The following is a 19,870-nucleotide window of genomic DNA, read 5'->3' as shown; positions in this document are numbered from 1 at the left end:
GTGAGATCCTACAGGTACAGTAAAGAAATACAGAACTGAGGAAGGAGGAGATCTGAAGTACGACACCAACTTCTATGCAAAATGAAATTTGTGGCTTGTTGATTCTGTTGGCAAAGGATGTTATTAGGCTACTCAGAATCACAAACAAGGTTAGAAGTACTCTTAGATATTAAGCAGATTCTATTTCACAATAATTAACAAGGAGAGAAAATGAAGCATGCTAAATCACATCAGAAATTTCCTTTGGCTCTTTCAGGCGTGCCAGGAAGAATCTAAGTCGCTTTTACTGCTTCTGCTATTCCTGTGCTCGTGAAGCAGGGGGAAGAGCCTCAGTCATTTCCAATTAATTACTCATTGAATTTTCTAACCCATGATCATCTTTCCTTTTGAGCTTTCATCTAAGTATCTCTAAGAACTTTTGAATATTAATTATAACAACACCGTCCTGAAATAATTTGGGGCTGTGATTAAAATTCCATGCCCTACATTTGGTTACTCTCTTTATGTGTGAAACCTAAAAAAAAAAAATAATAATAATAAATCCTAGAAGGTTAGAGCTTGGACAGATGTCAGTGCTCATCAAGGTCCACTTCACGTCTTACAGACGGAGGTTCTGAGGCTACCAAGGTTAAGGGACAGAGTGGATTTCACCTGGCTAGCCGCAAACAGACTTAGCATACAATAACCACATCCTGTTCTCCAGGGCCTCACTTGAGCGTGTGCCAAAATAACATATTTCATAATAATCTTTTACCCATTCGCCTAAGTTACTAAAAAAATAAAAATTAGCTTATGAATAACTTTCTTAGAGACAAGGCCAACACGTAGGTGGGAACGCCTGCTGCCATTCACTGGATGGCCCGAGAGCCTAAACAAAACACCTTTTTCTTCCCGAAATTTTTGACATTTGTCGCACCCTCTCAAAATGAGGGTAATTAAGATTAGCTCAATCATCTCTAGGTGATGAGTTGCATTCAACTTTGGAGTTGGATGAGGTAAAGTGTGCTCAAGTCCAAGAAAGCAGCCTCCAAACACCAAAAGTCTACTTTATCTGGCTAGTAACACTAGAACCTGGGTTCAAATACTAGGTTACCGGTTAGAGGTCACAATACGATGAAGTTGGTTTGGTTTGTTATAAAGTGACCTATAGAGCCCAAAGTTCTCTGAGAAAGAGTGGGCCACTAAGGTGGGAGGTAAGGACACTGGAGTATAACAGAGGAAGAAATAGGACAGCATTGAGAGAATGTCTAAAAAATATTCCAATTAATCCACAACACGGCCTAAGTCTGGCACTCAAATGATACAAATCTCCAAGAAGACCATATCAACATGGTTTAAAGTTGGACATTAAGAATCAGATAGACCTGCTTCCTCCAATTCTGTAGCCATGTGACCCTTGATACTTTACCCCCCTTAAGCCTCAGTTTTCTCATCTATAAAGTGGGTATAATAACCGAATCTCCCTCATGGAACTGTTGAAAAAATTAAAGGAGATAACACAAACAGTAGCAAACATTAGGCACATAATAAGTACTCAATAAGTTAACTCTTTTAAAAAAAATTTTTTTAATGTTTATTTTTGAGACAGAGAGAGACCGACCAAGTGAAAGTGGGGGAGGGGCAGAGAGAGAGAGAGAGAGAGGGACACAGAATCTGAAGCAGAATCCAGGCTCTGAGGTGACAGCACAGAGCCCAATGCAGGGCTCGAACCCATGAACTGTGAGATCATGACCTGAGCCGAAGTTTGACGCTTAACCGACTGAGCCACCCAGGCGCCCCAGTAAATTAACTCTTAAACATGCTTCAGAATAACTGGACCAACCTTACTCCGAGTGCTTAGCCCTTAATGGTCCATGCGGTGTGAAAAGCAAAGACACTCTTGAAGCACTCCCTTGAGGCTATTTTTCTTCTTTCCAGGAAAGCTATTTTTAAAATTAACATAGGCTAGTGTATCCCTTCCATATGATTTTTGTTTTGTTTTATTTTAGAGAGAAAGAGAGCACGCAAGCGGGGAGTGGGGGGAGGAAGAGAGACAGAGAATCTTAAGCAGGCTCTATGCTCAGCCTGAAGCCCAATGTGGGGCTCGATCCCACAACCCTGGGATCATGACCTGAACTGAAATTAAGAGCCAAACGCTCAACTGTCTGAGCCACTCGGGCACCCCCCAGATGTTTTATTTGAAGGTACAAGGCTTAAGCTAATCCTTCTGTCCACCATTATTTTTCACTTCTTCAGAGACATTCAGAAAATGTGGTGAAATCTTATTGACCTGGGTTGCATTACAGCATCTAACCTGAATACTTCATTGTCCTTACCCTTGCAGTCTCTTTCCTGTTTTCTCCCTTTTGTTTTATTCTGCCTTATAAGGCTCTGTAACTCCTCAATGAAAGCACGGATGATCGAAAGAGAAATGAAAAAACTCGGTAATAGTAGTTTAATATCCAGACTAATAATTTAGTAATAGTTGAAAATACAAATAAATTGAGTTAATAGGGCCCAAAGTCTAGAAGTTTCATGACCTAAAAAATATCTCTAGAAATAATTATGTACCCTTTTAATTTTCTTTGTGCCTTACATAATGTCACAAGCCTGTGTTTCTGATAACATACATTATAACTTCCAAAATAGCATAGAAATTCATTTTATAGAGCTCATAGGAGTGTTCCTTGACTATACCACCTTTTTCAGATATTCAGTTTAATTTTGCTACAGTAGGGGTAGAGTTACTTAATCAAAATTATGCCAGATGGGTTTGGTAATATTCTGCCAAAAATAAAGAATGGCTTTCTATTAGACTTACCAAAATTCTACTCCAAACTGGAGATAAGGCACAGTTTTATTCTGGCAAAATATCAGGCCAGGTGTTCCTGTTAGTTATCAGTAGCCTGAAATCCGCCACGATCCACTTCAGAAAATAAATTCTACTGCAATTACAAATAAGGGTTGCATGTGTCCTATAAATGTCTTCTATCTCTTTTGTTCTCATGCGCCATCTAGTGTTATGTAAGGGAATATTCAGCTACATTCTCATCCTTGCGGAGATGAAAGCCTTAGTATGGATACAGACCGCATGTCCAAAGCCTTTGCCCTCATTTTTTGTATGAAGCACTCACTGCTTTATGGAGGTGAAACACAGATAATTGCTGATACACATGGGATTCTATTCTATTCTAGACTAGTGACGGACATTCTCCATAATGCTCCGTTGACTTCCTTTATTTACTGTTCATCATCACATTTATTAACAGTTTCCGTGTCACAGAACTGAGATAGACACATTATTCAGTATAGAAACCTGAGTATCACAGTGGCTTTGGAGTGAGACAAGTAAGTCTGATTGGGGAAGGTTATACCCTTCACTCAGTTCCATCATCTGTAAAATGTACATCATCCTACCCATCACCGCCATCATCATCATATCTATCTCAGAGAGCTATTATGGAGAAAGAAAAACGGGTGAAGTCTCTATTAGAGTCTATGATTCGTGGGAGTAGTCCATTAGTGGCAGCCATTTTTAATATGGTAGGAGTATCCCTATAAAACGGGGTTCTCAGAAGCCAGTATTTGGTTGGCTCAGCACCCATCTGGGCAAATCAAATAAGGATCTGTACAGTAACTGGAGTATCCTTCCCCTCGACTAGCAATCCTCCTCCTGTGGTGTAGTCAGTATGGTGTAACGAGTAAGAAGGGGATCTCATGCTCAGGTAGATCTCACACTCCACCCTCGCCTATCAGCCACATGACCTCAGACTTTCCCCTTGACCTCTCTGCAGTGAGGTTTCAACATCTGTCATATAGGGATGATGATCATACCTAGCACATTGGCTTTTTGTGAAGATTAATGTGTTGCCACATGTACCAAGCACACAGCAAACACTATAGAATTTCTGTTAAGAATTTCTGTTAAGTCTAAAGCGGCAATTTAAAGCGAAGCAAAACAAGTCATTTACTTGGTACAAGTGCTAATAATTGTTGTAGAACTGATATTGAACTAAACCTAAATTCTCAAGAAAGAGATTCCTACAGTATAGAGGTTGATTTCCTTCATCTGAAATAAGTAGGAAAAGTTCTATATTTTAGGGGTTTCTAATTTATAACGTTTAAAAATGTCATCTTCTTAAATGTCTTCTCAAAAATGTCAAAACAAAGATCTGTTTGATAGAAGGATTTTAGTTTCACAATAATTTTCCCTGATTTCTTTCTCTCTGCTCAATACCACACTAAGTGCTCGTGGTTCTTTTCTCACTTAATCCCTGGGACCACGCTTTCAGGGGGAAGGGCATAACCATTTTCCAGACTGCACTGATGAGGAACTAAAGCCTTAGAGAAATTAAGTAATTTACACACGTTTACAGAGCTAGTATGTATGAAAAACAAGACAAAAAAAAAAAAAAAAAGACAACCAGAATCCCAATCCAGGAATGTTTAGTATGTAAAACAGCCTTTCCACTAAAATGGTTGAAACCACTCCCTGCAAGTACTTCAAAGTGAAATAATCTCCAGATCTTAAAGCAAATTGTTTAGTTTCTCTACAGAAGCTATTTTCCTTACATATAAAATGAGAGTGATTAGATCCAAGATCCTGAAAATACTAGAATTTAAAGCCAATATTTTTACTTTATAAATCTGGCTGGTAAATCTAGAAATTTATTCATTTAAAATTTAAAAATACATCCACTCATGATTTTTTTCTTTTAAATTTATTTATTTGATGGGGGAGAGATAGACAGAGAGCGGGAGAGAGGCAGAGAGACAGAGAGAGAGAGAATAAGAGAGAGAGACAAAGAGACAGAATATCCCAAACAGGCTCCATTCTGTCAGAGTGGAGCCCAATGTGGGGCTTGATCTCAGGAACTCTGAGATCATGACTTGAGCTGAAATCAAGAATCCCACACTTAACCAACTGAGCCACCCTGGCATCCCTACTCATATTTCTGTTGCATTCTCTAATTAATTGCTGCTCTAAAAGTTATAAATTATCTTTATCAGTAAAACAACAGTTTAAATTTGGTATTATCTCATTCAGAATTCAAAAGGTATAAGGATATCTGTTCTTATGCATATAGCATATTAACTCTGTACTTGGTCATTTTAATAATGCACAAATTTTCTACAAGCCTAGAATTAAAAAAACACCAATCATCCCACATGGTCTAACTTGTTAAAATCTACAATGTATTACATCTGTCAGGAAAATACAGGGGCATCAGCGCGGCTCAGTCAATTAAGCGTCCGACTCTTGATTCTGGCTCAAGTCATGATCTCACAGTTCACTGGGATCAAGCCCCCAAATAGGGTTCTGCACTGACAGCACGGAGCCTGCTTGGAATTCTCTCTCTCTCCCTTTCTCTCTATGCCCCTCCCCCACTTGCTTCCCCCTTCAAAATAAATGAATAAAAAAAATTATATATATATATAAAGTTTTTATATATATATAATATCCTAATACATAATATCCTAAAACTTGATGGTTGACTTACCCCACATATTCTTATTTTATAATATTTAAATATTTAATGTTAACAATGTCACCTCTTCAATTGTTTACTCATCAGCCAATCTCAATTTCTTTATTTAGGTAAACACAAAACAATGGGGAAATCTGCCACAAGTCAACCTGAACATTAGCAGAAGAAAACATTACCTGTGGGCCATTTTGTTTTTTACTTTTGTCAAGTCAGCCAAACATTTATAATAAAAAGAAAGCAATATTTATTAGTGAAACTTTACATTCTCTTTTTAAGGACGCTCTACACCCAAAGTGAGGCTTGAACTCACAACCCCAAGATCAAGAGTCACATGCTCTACCTATTGAGTCAGCCAGGAGCCCCGAAACCATACGCTCTTTAACACTCAGTGAATACATATTCAATAACTGGAAAGGGGCTACTTGCTATGATAGTACTGATGCAACTATAGACAGTGCCAAACTCACTCTCATCCCCCAGAAATCAGCCTATACAGCAACCTCTGTTCAATGGCCTGGCCAAACATGTGAAATTGGTGGTGGTTTCCAAGAGAAGGGAACTGAGCCCATGACAAATTAACATGTTACTGTAGCAATCGTATTTATATAAAGGAAGAAGACTCCTCCCCATCCCTGAGCAACCGCTGTGAGCTCTATTATCTGTCATAGAAGGCTGTTTGCAACCTCTTCACAGCACTCATAACCCTGACATGTTCATTCATTGTGCCTCTTTCCCATCAAAATTCAGGTTCCCCACCCCCAATCAGGAATTATGCTGTCTTCTCACTCCTGTATCCTGGTGCCTACTAGTGCCTGACACATTAAAGGTGATCAAAACATAGTTACTGAGTAATGAATGAAATCAAGCGAGTGGTTAAACAATGACCTTCTGCTTCTAAATATTTTTCTTATCCCTAACCCTTTGCTGTTAGGTGTGTTTTTAAAAATGTTCATTTATTGTGAGAGAGCATGCTGCATGCATGTGCATGAGTGGGGGAGGGAGAGAGAGGGAAGGAGGGAGGGGGAGAGGTGGAGGGGGGAGGGGGAGAGAGACAGAGACTGGGCATGGGGGGGTGGGGGGAGGGAAAGAGACAGGGAGTGAGGGAGAGGGAATCCCAAGCAGGCTCCATGCTCAGCACCGAGCCTGATGCAGGGTTCGATCCCACACATCATGAGATCGTGACCTGAACTAAAATCAAGAGTCAGACGCTCAACTGACAGAGTCACCCAGGCGCCCCAGTTGTTGTCCTTTCTATAGCTCCACCCCCTAGAAGCAATCTCCTGCCTTGGTTAACAAGTATGTCTTAATCTGAAAACTCTTCATAGCCAAGGACAGCCAGGAATGATTTAGTGGTGAGCTGTTAGCCACCTGCTCCTGAGCTCTGAGGACACTTACACTTGAGGGACACAGCTTTCCTTCTGGTCAAAAGACACTTCTAGATGGTTCCACCCCTCCTCTGGAAACTTCTTTCTGAGGTGTTTCTTATAGACTAGATGCTCTCATTCAGCAACATGAACTTTGTTCATTTCCACCATGTTTAGAGTTACAAAGTTCTTTATGGGTTGACAGACTTGCATCTTAGAAGCACCATCTTTCATTAAGGGATACATATAATCTCCACCATTCTGCCATATGACTTGGGTAAGATATACTCCCGCACTGAGTCACTGCTTTCTAAATGACAAGCCTATATCCAATAGACAGCCTACATCCAATCCACAGCTACCTTTAGACCTTCTCTGTTCCACCCCAAACCCCCTCAAATCTGTAGTAGAAGGCCCACAACCAAATCGCACACAAAGGCACTAGGCTGACCATTGGGCCTCTCCGTACTCCATTGCCCTCTAGTTACTTCCACTTGGAAGTAGATCTCATGTTGCTAAGCCCAAGGAGAGGGCAGTGACTACAGGCACTTTATGCTATGGCATGGTTTATAAGGCCAACCCTCACCTCTTGCTTTGGGAGTTGGTGAGCATAAGCTGCACAAAGTATCAGATCCCCTCCAACAAAGGCATAAACAATCAGACAAATGGTAGCCTTGTTGGTTATCATTAAGTATCATTAGGGACCTGGGTGTGTGGTGCTAATTCTTAGCCTGGCTATGCCCTGTTGTCTCCTAAATTTCACTTGATGTCATTTGAATCAGGCCCTTTTTTATTTCGACAACCTAGACAAACCAGAAACCCACATCCATGGCAGAACAGACCTACAGACCTTCCAGAGCTCCACGGGAGAAGACCATAGTCCGAGCACAGGCACAAGAGTACCTAAGGAGCTTTTTAAGTCACAGATTCCTAATCTTTAGTCTCAGAAAATTTTGATTCAGGAAAATTGAAGTGAAGAGACAGAAACTGTATTCTTTAAAACTTTGCTCACTACTGCTTTTACCCAACCACTCAAGCATCCACTTCACTGTATCTGAAGAATATTCATTTTGGGAACCCACTAACTGACCTAAACCACACTCCTACGAGCAATTCAAAAAGCAACAATAACTATGTCATTGTGCTCTCAGAACAACGGGAGCTCTCATTCATTCACTCATCTGTGAGTCAGGCACCATGCTACGAATCCGTAGGGAACTAAAAATGAGTAAGATTGTAGTTCCTGAGGGCAGGACTGATGATAGTCCTATGGGGTCTGGTACAAAATGAAAATGCAGGGCCCCTGGTTCAAAAAGTATTAAGCATTTCAAGACAGTGACAGAAGAGCATTAAACCCAGCATAGGTCCCATCTGAACATGGGCAAAACATATTCACTTTGGAAACCCACAGACCTAAAAAGAGCATTCGTAAGAGCAATGCAAAAACCAACAGGAAGTACTTCGTTTTTGCTCTCAAAAGAAGGAGAGCCCGCAGCTATGCCTAGGGGCTTGCCCTTGTATAAGGGAGTAATTTAGAACATTCCCACCTGAGAAATGAAGTTCAAACAGGCAAAAAGTGACAAGGTAACCAAAAGATACTGATCATTAAGAAAGTGTCTCCATTTCAATTGATTCTTCTAGTTGAATAACCAGTCCTAACACTGCCAAGGAAGGAGCTTAAAATAATAGCAATCCCAGAATAATGAATTACTGTTCTCCATTACTTTGGGGGTTTCCTGGGTGCTACTGCTTTCTAGAAGGTGTAAAAATTAATCCTTAGGAATAAAAGCTCTTCTTTGTAGAGATGACAGAGGCATAAGCAAGGTATATCCATGAGTTCATGAAAAGGAAAGGAGTCTTCATTTCCACTTAACTCACAATAGCTTGCTAATATCCTTTCTAATCTTCTAAGGAAATGCAATAAATAAATAAATAAACAAATACATGTGAAAATTTTCACTCAAGACAGTCAGCTTGAAACTTGAATTAATGCAAATGCACTAAATAAATGAGCTCTTCCATACTTTAGAACATTATTCTTCTTAAGCCATTTGTCAAACTCATGTTCTGACATTTTCATGTTAGCAATCCTCATGATTTCATAATATAGAATTATGTAGTTTAAGACATTGATGACTGTTTTGTTTATGGGTCTGGGGGTCTATAAACCCAAATGTTGGTATTTATTCCTATCTTTTGAAGGCCAAGGTTGGGGGTGGGGGGTGGGACGGGAAGTACAGACCAAAACATGACCAAAATGCTTGCCCTTCATAAACACAGAGCGTAAGAGTTCTTTGTGTAGCTAATGATGGTTGAGGTTACTACATTAGCTGCCAAAGTGCCAACGATTTGGTTCTTCTACATTTACTATTTCACGGTTGCTTTGCCTTATTTGCATTCTGACAGAATACTCAGCTTCAGAACATTACAAATAGCAATCAACAAAATTAAAATGAACAGCTTTATAGCCTGCTGAAATCATGGAAGAAAGGAGACAAGTTCTCCAAGCAAAAGCACATACAGAGCAACAGGGCCTGGTATTGCTTTAAAAACACCTACCCACGTTAAGGAATGTCTTCTCCCTGCATGCAGGGAGGAAGAAGCAGGCAAGAAGACCTCTCATGCCATTTGTGGCAGGCACTCGTACATTTAAACTTGCTATCGTGAAACCACGGAAGGGGGATGGAGTAGGAGCTATTCACGCTGTTCAAAAGGAACCCTCACTTTCAAGAAAAGAAGAAAGGGAACTCATCAAGGACGGATTTCAAATTAATTTTACACAGTGGGGAAAAAAGTGTACAAACGAACATGTCAAGTTTGCTAAGGAAAAGAAAAAAATTTCCACCAAATTGAACACAGTGTACTTTTTGGACTGTTTTTTTTGGTTTTTTGTTTTGTTTTTTTTTTTTTGAAGTCTGCTGAGAAATGTAACATACGTGCACTGAACAAGATTCCAGCTTAGAGTTTTCCTGAAAACCGAGAATGTAACGCAATCTGTATCTAATGATTATTTCAAACTTATTAGTCAAAACATCTTCTACATACCTCACTCAGCAAAGCCCATATGATAGTTTCAAAAGCATGACAACTAAGTGAGTTTTCTTCAGAATCATTCTTTTTAAGTTATAGACCAATGCTGGGGATTCTGACTTGGCAAGTCTAGGGCAAGACCCAAGCATTTTTTTTTTTTTAATAAATTGTTTTTAAACTTACGAGGTGATGCTGAGACACAGCCAAGTCTCAGAGCCATCGTTCTAAACTAATGGTTCTCAAAGTGTGGCCCCCAGACCAGCATCAGGAGCAAAATCTGGCAAGCTGTTTGGATTGCAGCTTCTGGATCACCCCGCAGACCCACCAAATTCGAACCTCAGTGGAGGAGGGGCAGCAGGCTGCACTTTAACGAGCCCTCCAGGTGATTCTGATTTGTGTTAAAGTTGGAGAATAGCTGTTTAATTCAAAAATGAGTTAGGTCAAATTCATGTCTTGTAATTACCAAAACAAAGCAACCAGACCTTTCACCAGATTTTCTTTTATAGTTTCTGTATTCAACACGCATTTCAAAATAAACCTTAGAAATTTACTTCTCCCTGAAAGGACCTAACAGCTGCTACTTTGGACACGTTTCTGTAAGCAATCACTTTGGCCACCTTGAGCTCAGTCTCTGGCTCCTTCCCTGGGTTAGGACAGAGGTCAGCAAACGGTTGCTATAAAGGCCCAGAGAGTAAATGTTTTCAGTCCAGCAGGCCATATGGTCTCTGTCATGGCCACCCAACTCTGCCATTTACAATGCACAAATGATGGGTGTGGCTGTGTTCCAATGAAACTTTATTTACAAAAACAGGTGTCAGGCCAAATTTGGCCCAAGGGCTATAGTTTGCTGACCTTGGAGTTTAAGAACCAATGGCAGACTAGTTGGGGAGGGTAGGGGGGAGGAATGAACCATGCCATCCCAACCCATGAATGTACATTCTCCCATGAGCACAAACTTATCCAGTCTGGAAGCTGCTTCCAGGTGAAGGACAGCAAACTATAAAGAAGAAAAAGAAAAAGCATTGTGTCTCATTTATTCCCTTAGGATTTATTCACAGAGTTAGTGCATTCCATGTGCCTGGAACCAAACATCAAAGCCCTACCCCCATAAACCCAAGTCCGACAGAAGAAAAAATGAAAATTAGAAACAATGCACTGTGATACAGCCAGACAATGAAATGTTATTCAGCATTCCAAAGAATGAGCTATTATGTCATGAAAAGGCAAAGGGAAAACAAATGCATGTTACTAAATGAATGAAGCCAATCTGAAAAGACTATACACTGTGGGATTCTAACTCTAAGACATTCTGGAAAAGGCAGCACGATGGAGACAGTAAAAAGATCAGTGTTGTCAGGGGGTAGGGGAGAAGGTAGATAAATTAATAGAGCACACATAGAGGATTTTTAGGGAAGTAAAACTACTCCGTATGATACTATAATGGGGGATAGATGCATTATGTATTTGTCCAAACCCACAGAATGTACAAAACTAAGAGTGAACCCTAAAGTAAACTACGGGCTCTGGGTGATGATGATGATGTGTCAGTGTTAGGTTCAACAACTGTAATAAATTTACTTCTCTGGTGAGGGATGCTGATAAAGGGGGAGGCTGTGCATGTGTGGGGGCAGGGAGTACAGGAGAAATGTCTATAACAACCTTCTCAGTGTTGTCTTGAATTTAAAAGTGATAAAAAGAGGGGCACCTGAGTGGCTCAGTCAGCTGACCGTCTGACTTTGGCTCATGATCTTGCAGTTCACGAGTTCAAACCCCGGGTCGGGCTCTGTGCTGACAGCTCAGAACCTGAAGCCTGCTTCAGATTCTATGCGTCTCTCTCTCTCTCCTGCTTGTACTGTCTCTGTCTCTCTCTAAAATAAACATTTTAAAAAATGTTTTTAAATGATAAAAAGAAAAGCCCATTAAAAAAAAAATATTCCCAATGCATAGAGTGAAAAAATATATCTGATAGGATTATCAGTAGAGGGATGTTAGAATGTAAAAATAACATCAGTGAGACATCTGATACTATATTGTTGTTCCGATCATGATGGTTTTATTCCAGTAAATTATACCAACTGACCCATTAATTCATGGACCTCAGCTCATGGTTTCAGGATTAAGCAAACTAATTGCTTAAGAGAGCCCATAGGGCTGAGGAAAGAAGCCTGGTCCAAAGACAGGCCAAACTCTGTAACAACAGTAACAATGACCCCAAACAGCCCATCATGGCTTCTCTCTTTGTAGGGTTCTTTCTGTTTAGGCTGTACATTCATAGAGGGCAAGTCTATATTTTATTCATCCTTGTATCTTCAGGAATTAATACAGTATGAGGCACATGGAAGGCACATAATAAATAGTGTACAATGCCATGAAAAGAATAAGTTGCCATTATTTGAGTGGTCACTAAAAAAATGCTTTCAAATGGATCAAACTGTTCTGGGAATATAGAAGGGATGACTGGCACTCCCTGAAGAAGCTAAGAAATAAATAACACTAGATCTGGATCTCCAGGAATGAATAAGACTATGCCACTTGGAGAACAAGAAGAAAGATATTCCAGGTAGAGAAAACAGCAGGTGTAGAGGCATAAAGTTCAAGATTAACACTTTCAGGAAACAAAGATCAACAAAGCTGGACCATAGGGTGAAACAGTGAGAAAAAAAAGGGGGGGGGGGGATAAAAAATGAAGGCAAAGGAGATGTACCTTACATCTGAGAAATTCAGAGATTATCCAAACATATGGCATTGTATCCTGCAACCTGGAAACGGTCATGATCAAACACTTAAAAAGCCCCAATGGATCGCTCTGGCTGTAGCCCAAATAGAGAAGTATTGCAGGAGGATGCTTAACAGACCCGATGAAAGAAGTTGACTGAACCTAAACAGTGACCAGTAGAATAGATGGGAGAAAAAAAATTGAGAGGCTTTTCTGAACTTGCATGGATATTCTTTCCTTAATTAGGAAAGAATAAGGAAGAAAAAGCTAAGGTAAGGTTCTCCCCTTTCTCATTTAGGAGACTTCAGAACAGGTAAGACTCTTGGGGCATCTGGATGGCTCAGTCTGTTAAGCTTTTTTGATTTAGGCTCAGGTCATGATCTCATGGTTCATGGAGATCGAGCCCTACAATGGAGCTCTGTGTTGATAGCATGGAGCCTGCTTGGGATATTCTCTCTCTCTCTCTCTCTCTCTCTCTCTCTCAAAATAAACAAAAAAACCAACAACAGTTAAGACTCTTACCTGAGTCAGGGGATAAAGCAGGAGAAGCAAGCAAGTTTGGAATACAAAGACAGACCCTATTCTATTGTGAATAAATTGAACTTCAGACAGTTGGGGAAAGATACAGTCTCAAATGTTTAATAGAGTAGCTTATATGAAACCACTCTGAAAGCTTGAGAACACAGTGCAAACTGGTAATACATTTAATGTTTTATTTATTTATTTCCAGAGAGAGACAGAGTGTGAACAGAGGAGGGACAGAGAGAGACACACACAGAATCCAGGCTCCAGGCTCTGAGCGACCAGTCAGCACAGAGCCTGATGCAGGCTCGAACCCCCAAACCCTGAGATCATGACCTGAGCCGGTCACACACTCAACCAGCTGAGCCACCCAGCTGCCCCATAATGCTAAAATTTTTAACAGTAATCAAGAGAGGACACACCTGTAAAATGTAATGCATTTTGAACCCAGAGTAAGAGGTGGAATGGTCACATTTTTAGGAAGCGCCCGATTTCTCCCTTACCAATAAGTACCTCTGGAAGGTGAAGGCCTCGTTGCAAAAACCTAGAAAAAAAATAAATCTTTGGTCCTCTCCGCTCCAAATAACCCTTGGTTCAGGCCAGGGCAGACCAGCCCTACAAGCTTAGTTTCTTACTGGGCTACCTCGAGTGAAAAGATTCCAGAAACAGCCAAAGAGTTCTAGTGCCCATGTTTTCTCAAAAGCGGGGACAGCGAATGGCACAATTTACATCTAAGGTCAAAAGGTCAAATTTGGCTTTCCTAACCCCAAGGAATGTCTGTGGTATTGATTTGGGATATGGGAAGGGATGGTTTATGAAGACAGCATTCACCACAGATCACTGAGTCCCAGTGTCTGGGGTACAGTAAAATATTTAATGAATAAAGAAGGGAGTGATTCTATGGCACATAAACTAATTTTGTCAACCAGACTTAGGGCAGACATTTTCTAGTTTATTTAAGAGGTTTTATCAGAACATCCAGAATAAACTAGTTTCCTAAAAATAATATACTGGCTTCAAGAAGGATTCACACAATAGATAACAAAAATATTATACGTAAAATTGAATGGTAAGATTGTGGCATATTTCATGTCTTTGGGGAAGAGGTCCCTGTATTTTCTAAGTTTTCTATAAGACAGATACCAAAAACATTACAGTGATTATGTCTAGGTGGTAGGATTAGGATTCAATATCTTTGGGGACTTATCAATGGTATAGGTTTTCTGTAACAGAAATATATTACTTCTGTAATAAGAAATGAAATATAATTTGAAGAAAGTCTATACATGCCAGCTTCCACAGCCTCCACACCTCCTTAGTTCAAGTTAGAGACATCTGTCTGCAACACATCTCCCAGCTTTCTCTCTGGCCCTATGGTGCCTTCTCCATTGAGCAGCCATGATGCTCCTTTAAACCGTAAAGTGCTCCAGTAGGTTCATTGCATTTAAAAAATTTAGTCTCAGAGCACCTGGGTGGCACAGTCAGTGGAGCTCAGGTCATGGGATCTGGCCTCCAGGCAGGCTCTAGGCAGAGTCTGAATGGAGAGCCTGCTTGAGATTCTCTCTCTCCCTCTGCCCTTCCCCGTGCTCTTGTGCTTGGGCCTGTCCATACATTCTCTATCTCAGTCTCTACAAGACCCAAAGAGCAGGGCCTGGCCTGTCTCTCTGATCTTATCTCCTAATTTACCCCTCCCCCTACACTGGTCTCTAAGTCCCTACCCAACCCCCCCCCCCAACCTTCTCCACCCAGCCACACTGCTTTATATCTGCCTCTAGAACAAACCAAGCAACCAGGAACAGGTCCCCAGACTTCAATCCCATACTGATCCCAGATCAAATGTTATCTCTTCAGAGAGAGGGCTTCCCTGTGTGCTCCACCAGAAGTCACACTCCATACAATTTCTTGGTCTACTGTTCACAACACTTACAAGGACCTGCTGTTATTTCACTCATGGGCTCCTTCCCCATTTGAACCACCAATCTCTCCCATGCTATAAGCCCTTTGAGAGCAGGAACCTTATTTCAAAGGTCCATCCTGAGGATCACAACAGAGCTTGTCATACAGATGCACAATGGAACTTTTGGCAGGTGGTGGGGGTGATCAGCTGGCAAGATTTTACCTGAACGTTGCCTTCAAGTTTATTTTATGTTGTGTTTGAGGAAGTGATAAAGACGGTGCATGTTCTTTCGCAGCACACGAGGGCATCACCATTACCAGACTGTGTGATATACTGAAGTAGAAGCAGAAAATGAGAATTTAATGAGGGCTGTTCCTTTGTATGCTTTTACTGAAGGACTGCTTGGAACTGAAGGTCTCTTAGAGATTCACCAGGTTAATCCTACAACAGCTTTTTTTTTTTTTTACATGTCATATAACCAAGACATTCAAACATAAATAACATGAGAAAATTAAAGATGGAGGAGGGAGTGGAAAATACACACTGGTATGTTTCAAACCATGCAGAGATTCAGATTCAACCTTGATTTGTTCTCTTATCCTCCCATTGCTGAGGTATTCAGCAGAAAACAAGGTCACAGAAAAACAACACGGGGCTTATCCTCAAACCTGAGGATGGGTTTGTATTCCCAAGTTAAATTCCTAGCAGTGACGATCTGAAAGTTGCTGGTTGGAGTAAAAGCTGAGTATGCCCTTGAAGAAGACCCAGAATCCCTGGAATTCTGGACATAAATATATCAACTCTGGAGCTAGTCTGATGTCTGGCTTCTTGCCTAGACTCCACTTAATACTCGAGTATTTCTAGTTCTGTACGGTTACAGTTATCCTTTGCTTGAATTGCTAAAACCAAAGCTAAGAGTTGTCCTAAATAATGAAAAACTCAATTATTAAATCAAAAGCAATCAGTGACTAAGACTAACACCTTTCATGCTATACAAAGAGAGTTGATTAGCTCTTTTTAGACTGCTACAAAAAAATCTGATGAGAAGGACAGCTGAGAAAGTTCTATACAATTATTAAAATGAAAACATCTCTGATTATGTGGCTCCTCTATTGAAAATATGTGGGATTTATCCTCGTCTAAACATACTGCAGCTGAACTGGGTTCAAATCTTAAACGCTACTTGAGCCTATCTCCAAAACAGTGGCAGAAACAAAGCAGCAGACATAAGTTCTTCTTTAATGAAGCAAAAGACAGGAAATACATACATATTAGGACTGAACTTCTAGTACTATTTGATTAAGAGGAAAAATGAAATTCGCTATATTTCAAGTGTTTGCTTCACAAACTATAAGGGAGTTTGTGACATCTCACCAATCCTCTGTCTGATACGGAAGAGACACTTAACAATAACAGCGGGTACAAGTTAGTGATGGACATGAAAGGATGAGATGGCCTCACCCCCGTTCTCACCTCCTCAAACGGGAAACATCATGACTTTCACTGGACTCATCATGTGTCATAAGTGGATATTGGGGGAGAGGAGAAGGAGAAGGAAACAGAAGGGCTACCTACTACCTAACATCCACATATGCGATAACTTTTTCTCCTGTTTTCTTCTTCCAACTGATAATTAAGACACCATTCTGGGCGATTGCTGACAGCAGCTCTTAGTATTAGAACAAATTCTACGTCCAACTAGAACAGAAATGATCACTACTAATTAGCTAAGAAAAAAAAAAAAAGCACCTCTCAGAAACCATTCCAAGAGCCTCTGGTGGGCTCAGTCAGTACAGCGTGCGGACTCTTGATCTCGCGGCTGTGAGTTCGAGCTCCTGTTAGGTGAAGAGATTAAAAATAACATCTTAAAAAAAAAAAAAGAAAGAAAGAAACCATTCCACAGAAAGAGTTCAAGAACAAGAAGCAGAGGCAGGCCTCAGAAAAATTCTCAGTAAAATTCTGGGTCTTTGGGAGCTTCTGAAAAGGGTGCTTATGTTAATTCCACTGAGGGACACCTGGGTTGGTGTCAGCTAGGGTGAACAGGTAAAGGTCAGAGGCCAGACTGTTAACCTCTGAGCGGGGGTGGGGGGGGGGTGGAAAGGCAGCTTTTGTCTTGCCACAGATCAGCTGAGAGTTCAGAACTTGGGGTGCTCTGAATGTAAAGAGCCAGGATATTTACACCAGAAAAGGGAGGAAAGGAATGGATTTCTCCCAGTTCCCAGGCTAGTAATCCAACTTTAAAGAACTTTGTCCCTTCTGTAGAACAAAGCCTGCTGAACTCAAGACTGTTGGTTCTAGTCCCTGCAAAATACACTAGAAATAGGAATTTTTACCTTTGGGCAAACTTGATCCCTCACCCTTTCTTACTAGATGCTGTTCACTTGTTCATAGTTAATGGATCCCCAAGGGAATGCATCACAATACCTATTACATTAAAGAGAAGCCTTTGCGGGGGGGGATGGGTGAAATAGGTGAAGGGGATGAAGAGTTCACTTATTGTGATGACCAACCGATGTATAGAAGTGTTGAGTCATTATACTGTACACCTGAAACTAATATAACACTATGTTAATCATACTGGAATGTACAAATTAATGACTAAACATCAAACCCTCCCAAAATAAAGAAAGAAAATAAAAAGAAGGCCTTAGCAATGATCTGTCCTGGAATTTTAACTTTTTTTCAGTCAAGTATTCACATGAAGTATTTCCTTGTCTATTTTTTCCTCGATCGCTGCAAGATGTGTATTTTTTTTGTTTCAGTTTTGATAAGAAAAAAGTCCTATGCTGTCTTAGAGAAATAATATGCTGTTTTAAATGAATTGTTACTAATAAACTTATCTTTAAAGAGGAAATAGAGAAATCTAATGTCAGACAAGAAAACATTTTTCTGCCCCGTTTGATTACAATCGCTAAACGTTAGGGAATACTTATAGACCTACTATTGCTTATTAAGTTGGGGTTTACTTGGAAAAGTGATCCCTTCTCTCAAAACCTCCAGCAGAATTAATAGTAATTGAATCTGTTTATGTTCTGAAAGCCTCTTTTTTCTTTTACATGAAGATCCATCTGAAGATGGTGAGTCCAGTTTTCATCAAAAATAATTCATTTGCAGCCGCAAAGTTAATTTATGTGTTTCTTTATTTTATAACTGATGCCTCTGTGAAGAAGTTAGCCTGATCAATACCCACAGGATATGAAGGGTGTTAATTTTTTTTTTTCTTTAAATTCGTGGACTCCTGTTGATTTCTCAGGAGTAAACCCTGAACATTTGTTTTTACAAATAACCAGATAACTATAGTATGAATGTTTCCTTTCTAGTCAGCTGAAGTTCAATGCTGAGCAAGGTTGTGGTGAATTTTAATATTATTCTCCCTTGGCCGTAAGTGAAATCATAATCATTTTGAAAAAGCTGCCAATTATATCCATTTGCCTATATGGCATAAAGTACCGTTCCCTAGAATATGCAAAGAATCTTTTTTTTTTTTAAACCTCATCTTGTAAATAGAGACCTAAATTTTACCAAGCAAGTCAGGGTCACGGTTAAGAATAACAGAGGTAATAAAGAACACCAATTCTTATTTCAACGTCCTCCTGAAAGGCTTTTTAAAATCACACAGAAAGTCCTGTTTCTCAGTCTTCGTTAAAAGCAAACCTGCAGTGTGAGAACAAGGCTAATAATTACAAGATCTTTCCTGGCTGTGGATTTCAGAGCTAGCAAAAGCACGGAAAAGAGAAAAGCATGCAAATGGGGTTTTCTTTACCTGAAGTGAAAGCGGCGCACCAGCTTCGTGGCTACCGTCACCATCCTTCCCAGGTCAAGAGCCGGGAATGCCAGAGTGGCAAGAAGTGAAGAAGGAAGCGAAGGTTGGAGCCGCTGCAAGAATCTTCCCAGGGCCCTTTCTCCCGTGACACACCTCCTCTCTCTGGCTCCGAAGGCAAGTGGCTCCCGCTCGCCCTTCACGGTTACCGACAAGCCTGTCATTTCTGCTCCATCATCCGGCAGCTGCCAGAAGCACCCGGCAGAAGCGTGCACACCGGGCGGCTGAGCACGAGCCCGGCGCGGAGCAGGCGGAGTGCCTCCCGGGGAGCCCGGGGCTGCGCGGCCACAGCTGACGATCCTAAAGCCGCACGTTACAGGGCGGAGCGGAGCTTTCCAGGAACGAGCACCAGCTGCGGCACAGCCCGGCGCTTCCCGGAGCCTGGTGCAAGCCCAAGCTCGCGGGGAGCTCCGGAAGCGGCCCCAGCTACTGAGCATGCTCGGCTTCCCTCGGCTCCACGAGGGCCTTCCGACCGGTGACTTCTCTTGATTTGAGAAAAGGGGTAGAATGGAGAAGGCTGCGGAGGGTCAGATCCAGTGGAGGTGATTTTTTGAGCGAGGAGATGACCTTCTCCCGATACCCTCCCCCGCCCCCCAACCAAAAAAAGAAAAAGAAGAGAAGAAAGACGAGACGATGCATTGCATTGCAGTGAACAAATATTATTGATAGGTTGATAGAGATGTTTGGAAGCTATCGATTGTTGTTTAGTCTTTAACACTCCCTGCACAATTAAGTTGTCTGCGGGGTCAAGTATGTAGTGTAAGCTGCGAAAGGATGCTAATCCTAGAAAGTTACTAGCACTCAAGATTCGGTATGGAATTGCCTATATTTGAAAGTCTAAGCAATGTGTCATGAATCAATCATTTGATATCTACATAAGTGAAATCTGCCTAAAGACAATGACTTTTAGTTAAACGTATTTTATAAAGCGTGAAATTTTTGAGATTTAAACGTTAATTTATATTATAACTTACACTTTGATTTTTAAATCTTTCAGATGGCAAGATTCAGCAGGGAATGTTGTTTATTCATGACTGTAAACCCAAATCATTT

At 40.8% G+C, this 19,870-nt stretch overlaps 1 protein-coding gene across 3 annotated transcripts in view; it reads right to left on the bottom strand.

The window, feature by feature from the left end:
• The window catches only part of ARHGAP18 (Rho GTPase activating protein 18), a 192,357-nt gene extending 173,088 nt beyond the window's left edge, over window positions 1-19,269 (bottom strand). For all 3 annotated transcript variants that reach the window (XM_040449237.1, XM_040449239.1, XM_040449238.1), the window contains exon 1: window positions 18,761-19,269. In XM_040449237.1, coding sequence (XP_040305171.1) covers window positions 18,761-19,254 — 494 coding nt within the window. In that variant the 5' untranslated portion in view covers window positions 19,255-19,269. The remainder of the gene's footprint in view (window positions 1-18,760) is intronic.
• Window positions 19,270-19,870: the final 601 nt, after the last annotated feature.

Source organism: Herpailurus yagouaroundi, unplaced genomic scaffold, assembly GCF_014898765.1.
Source record: "Herpailurus yagouaroundi ecotype Mexico unplaced genomic scaffold, PumYag 198, whole genome shotgun sequence".
Classification (NCBI taxonomy): Eukaryota; Metazoa; Chordata; class Mammalia; order Carnivora; family Felidae; genus Herpailurus; species Herpailurus yagouaroundi.
This window is presented reverse-complemented; position numbering and strand designations above follow the sequence as displayed.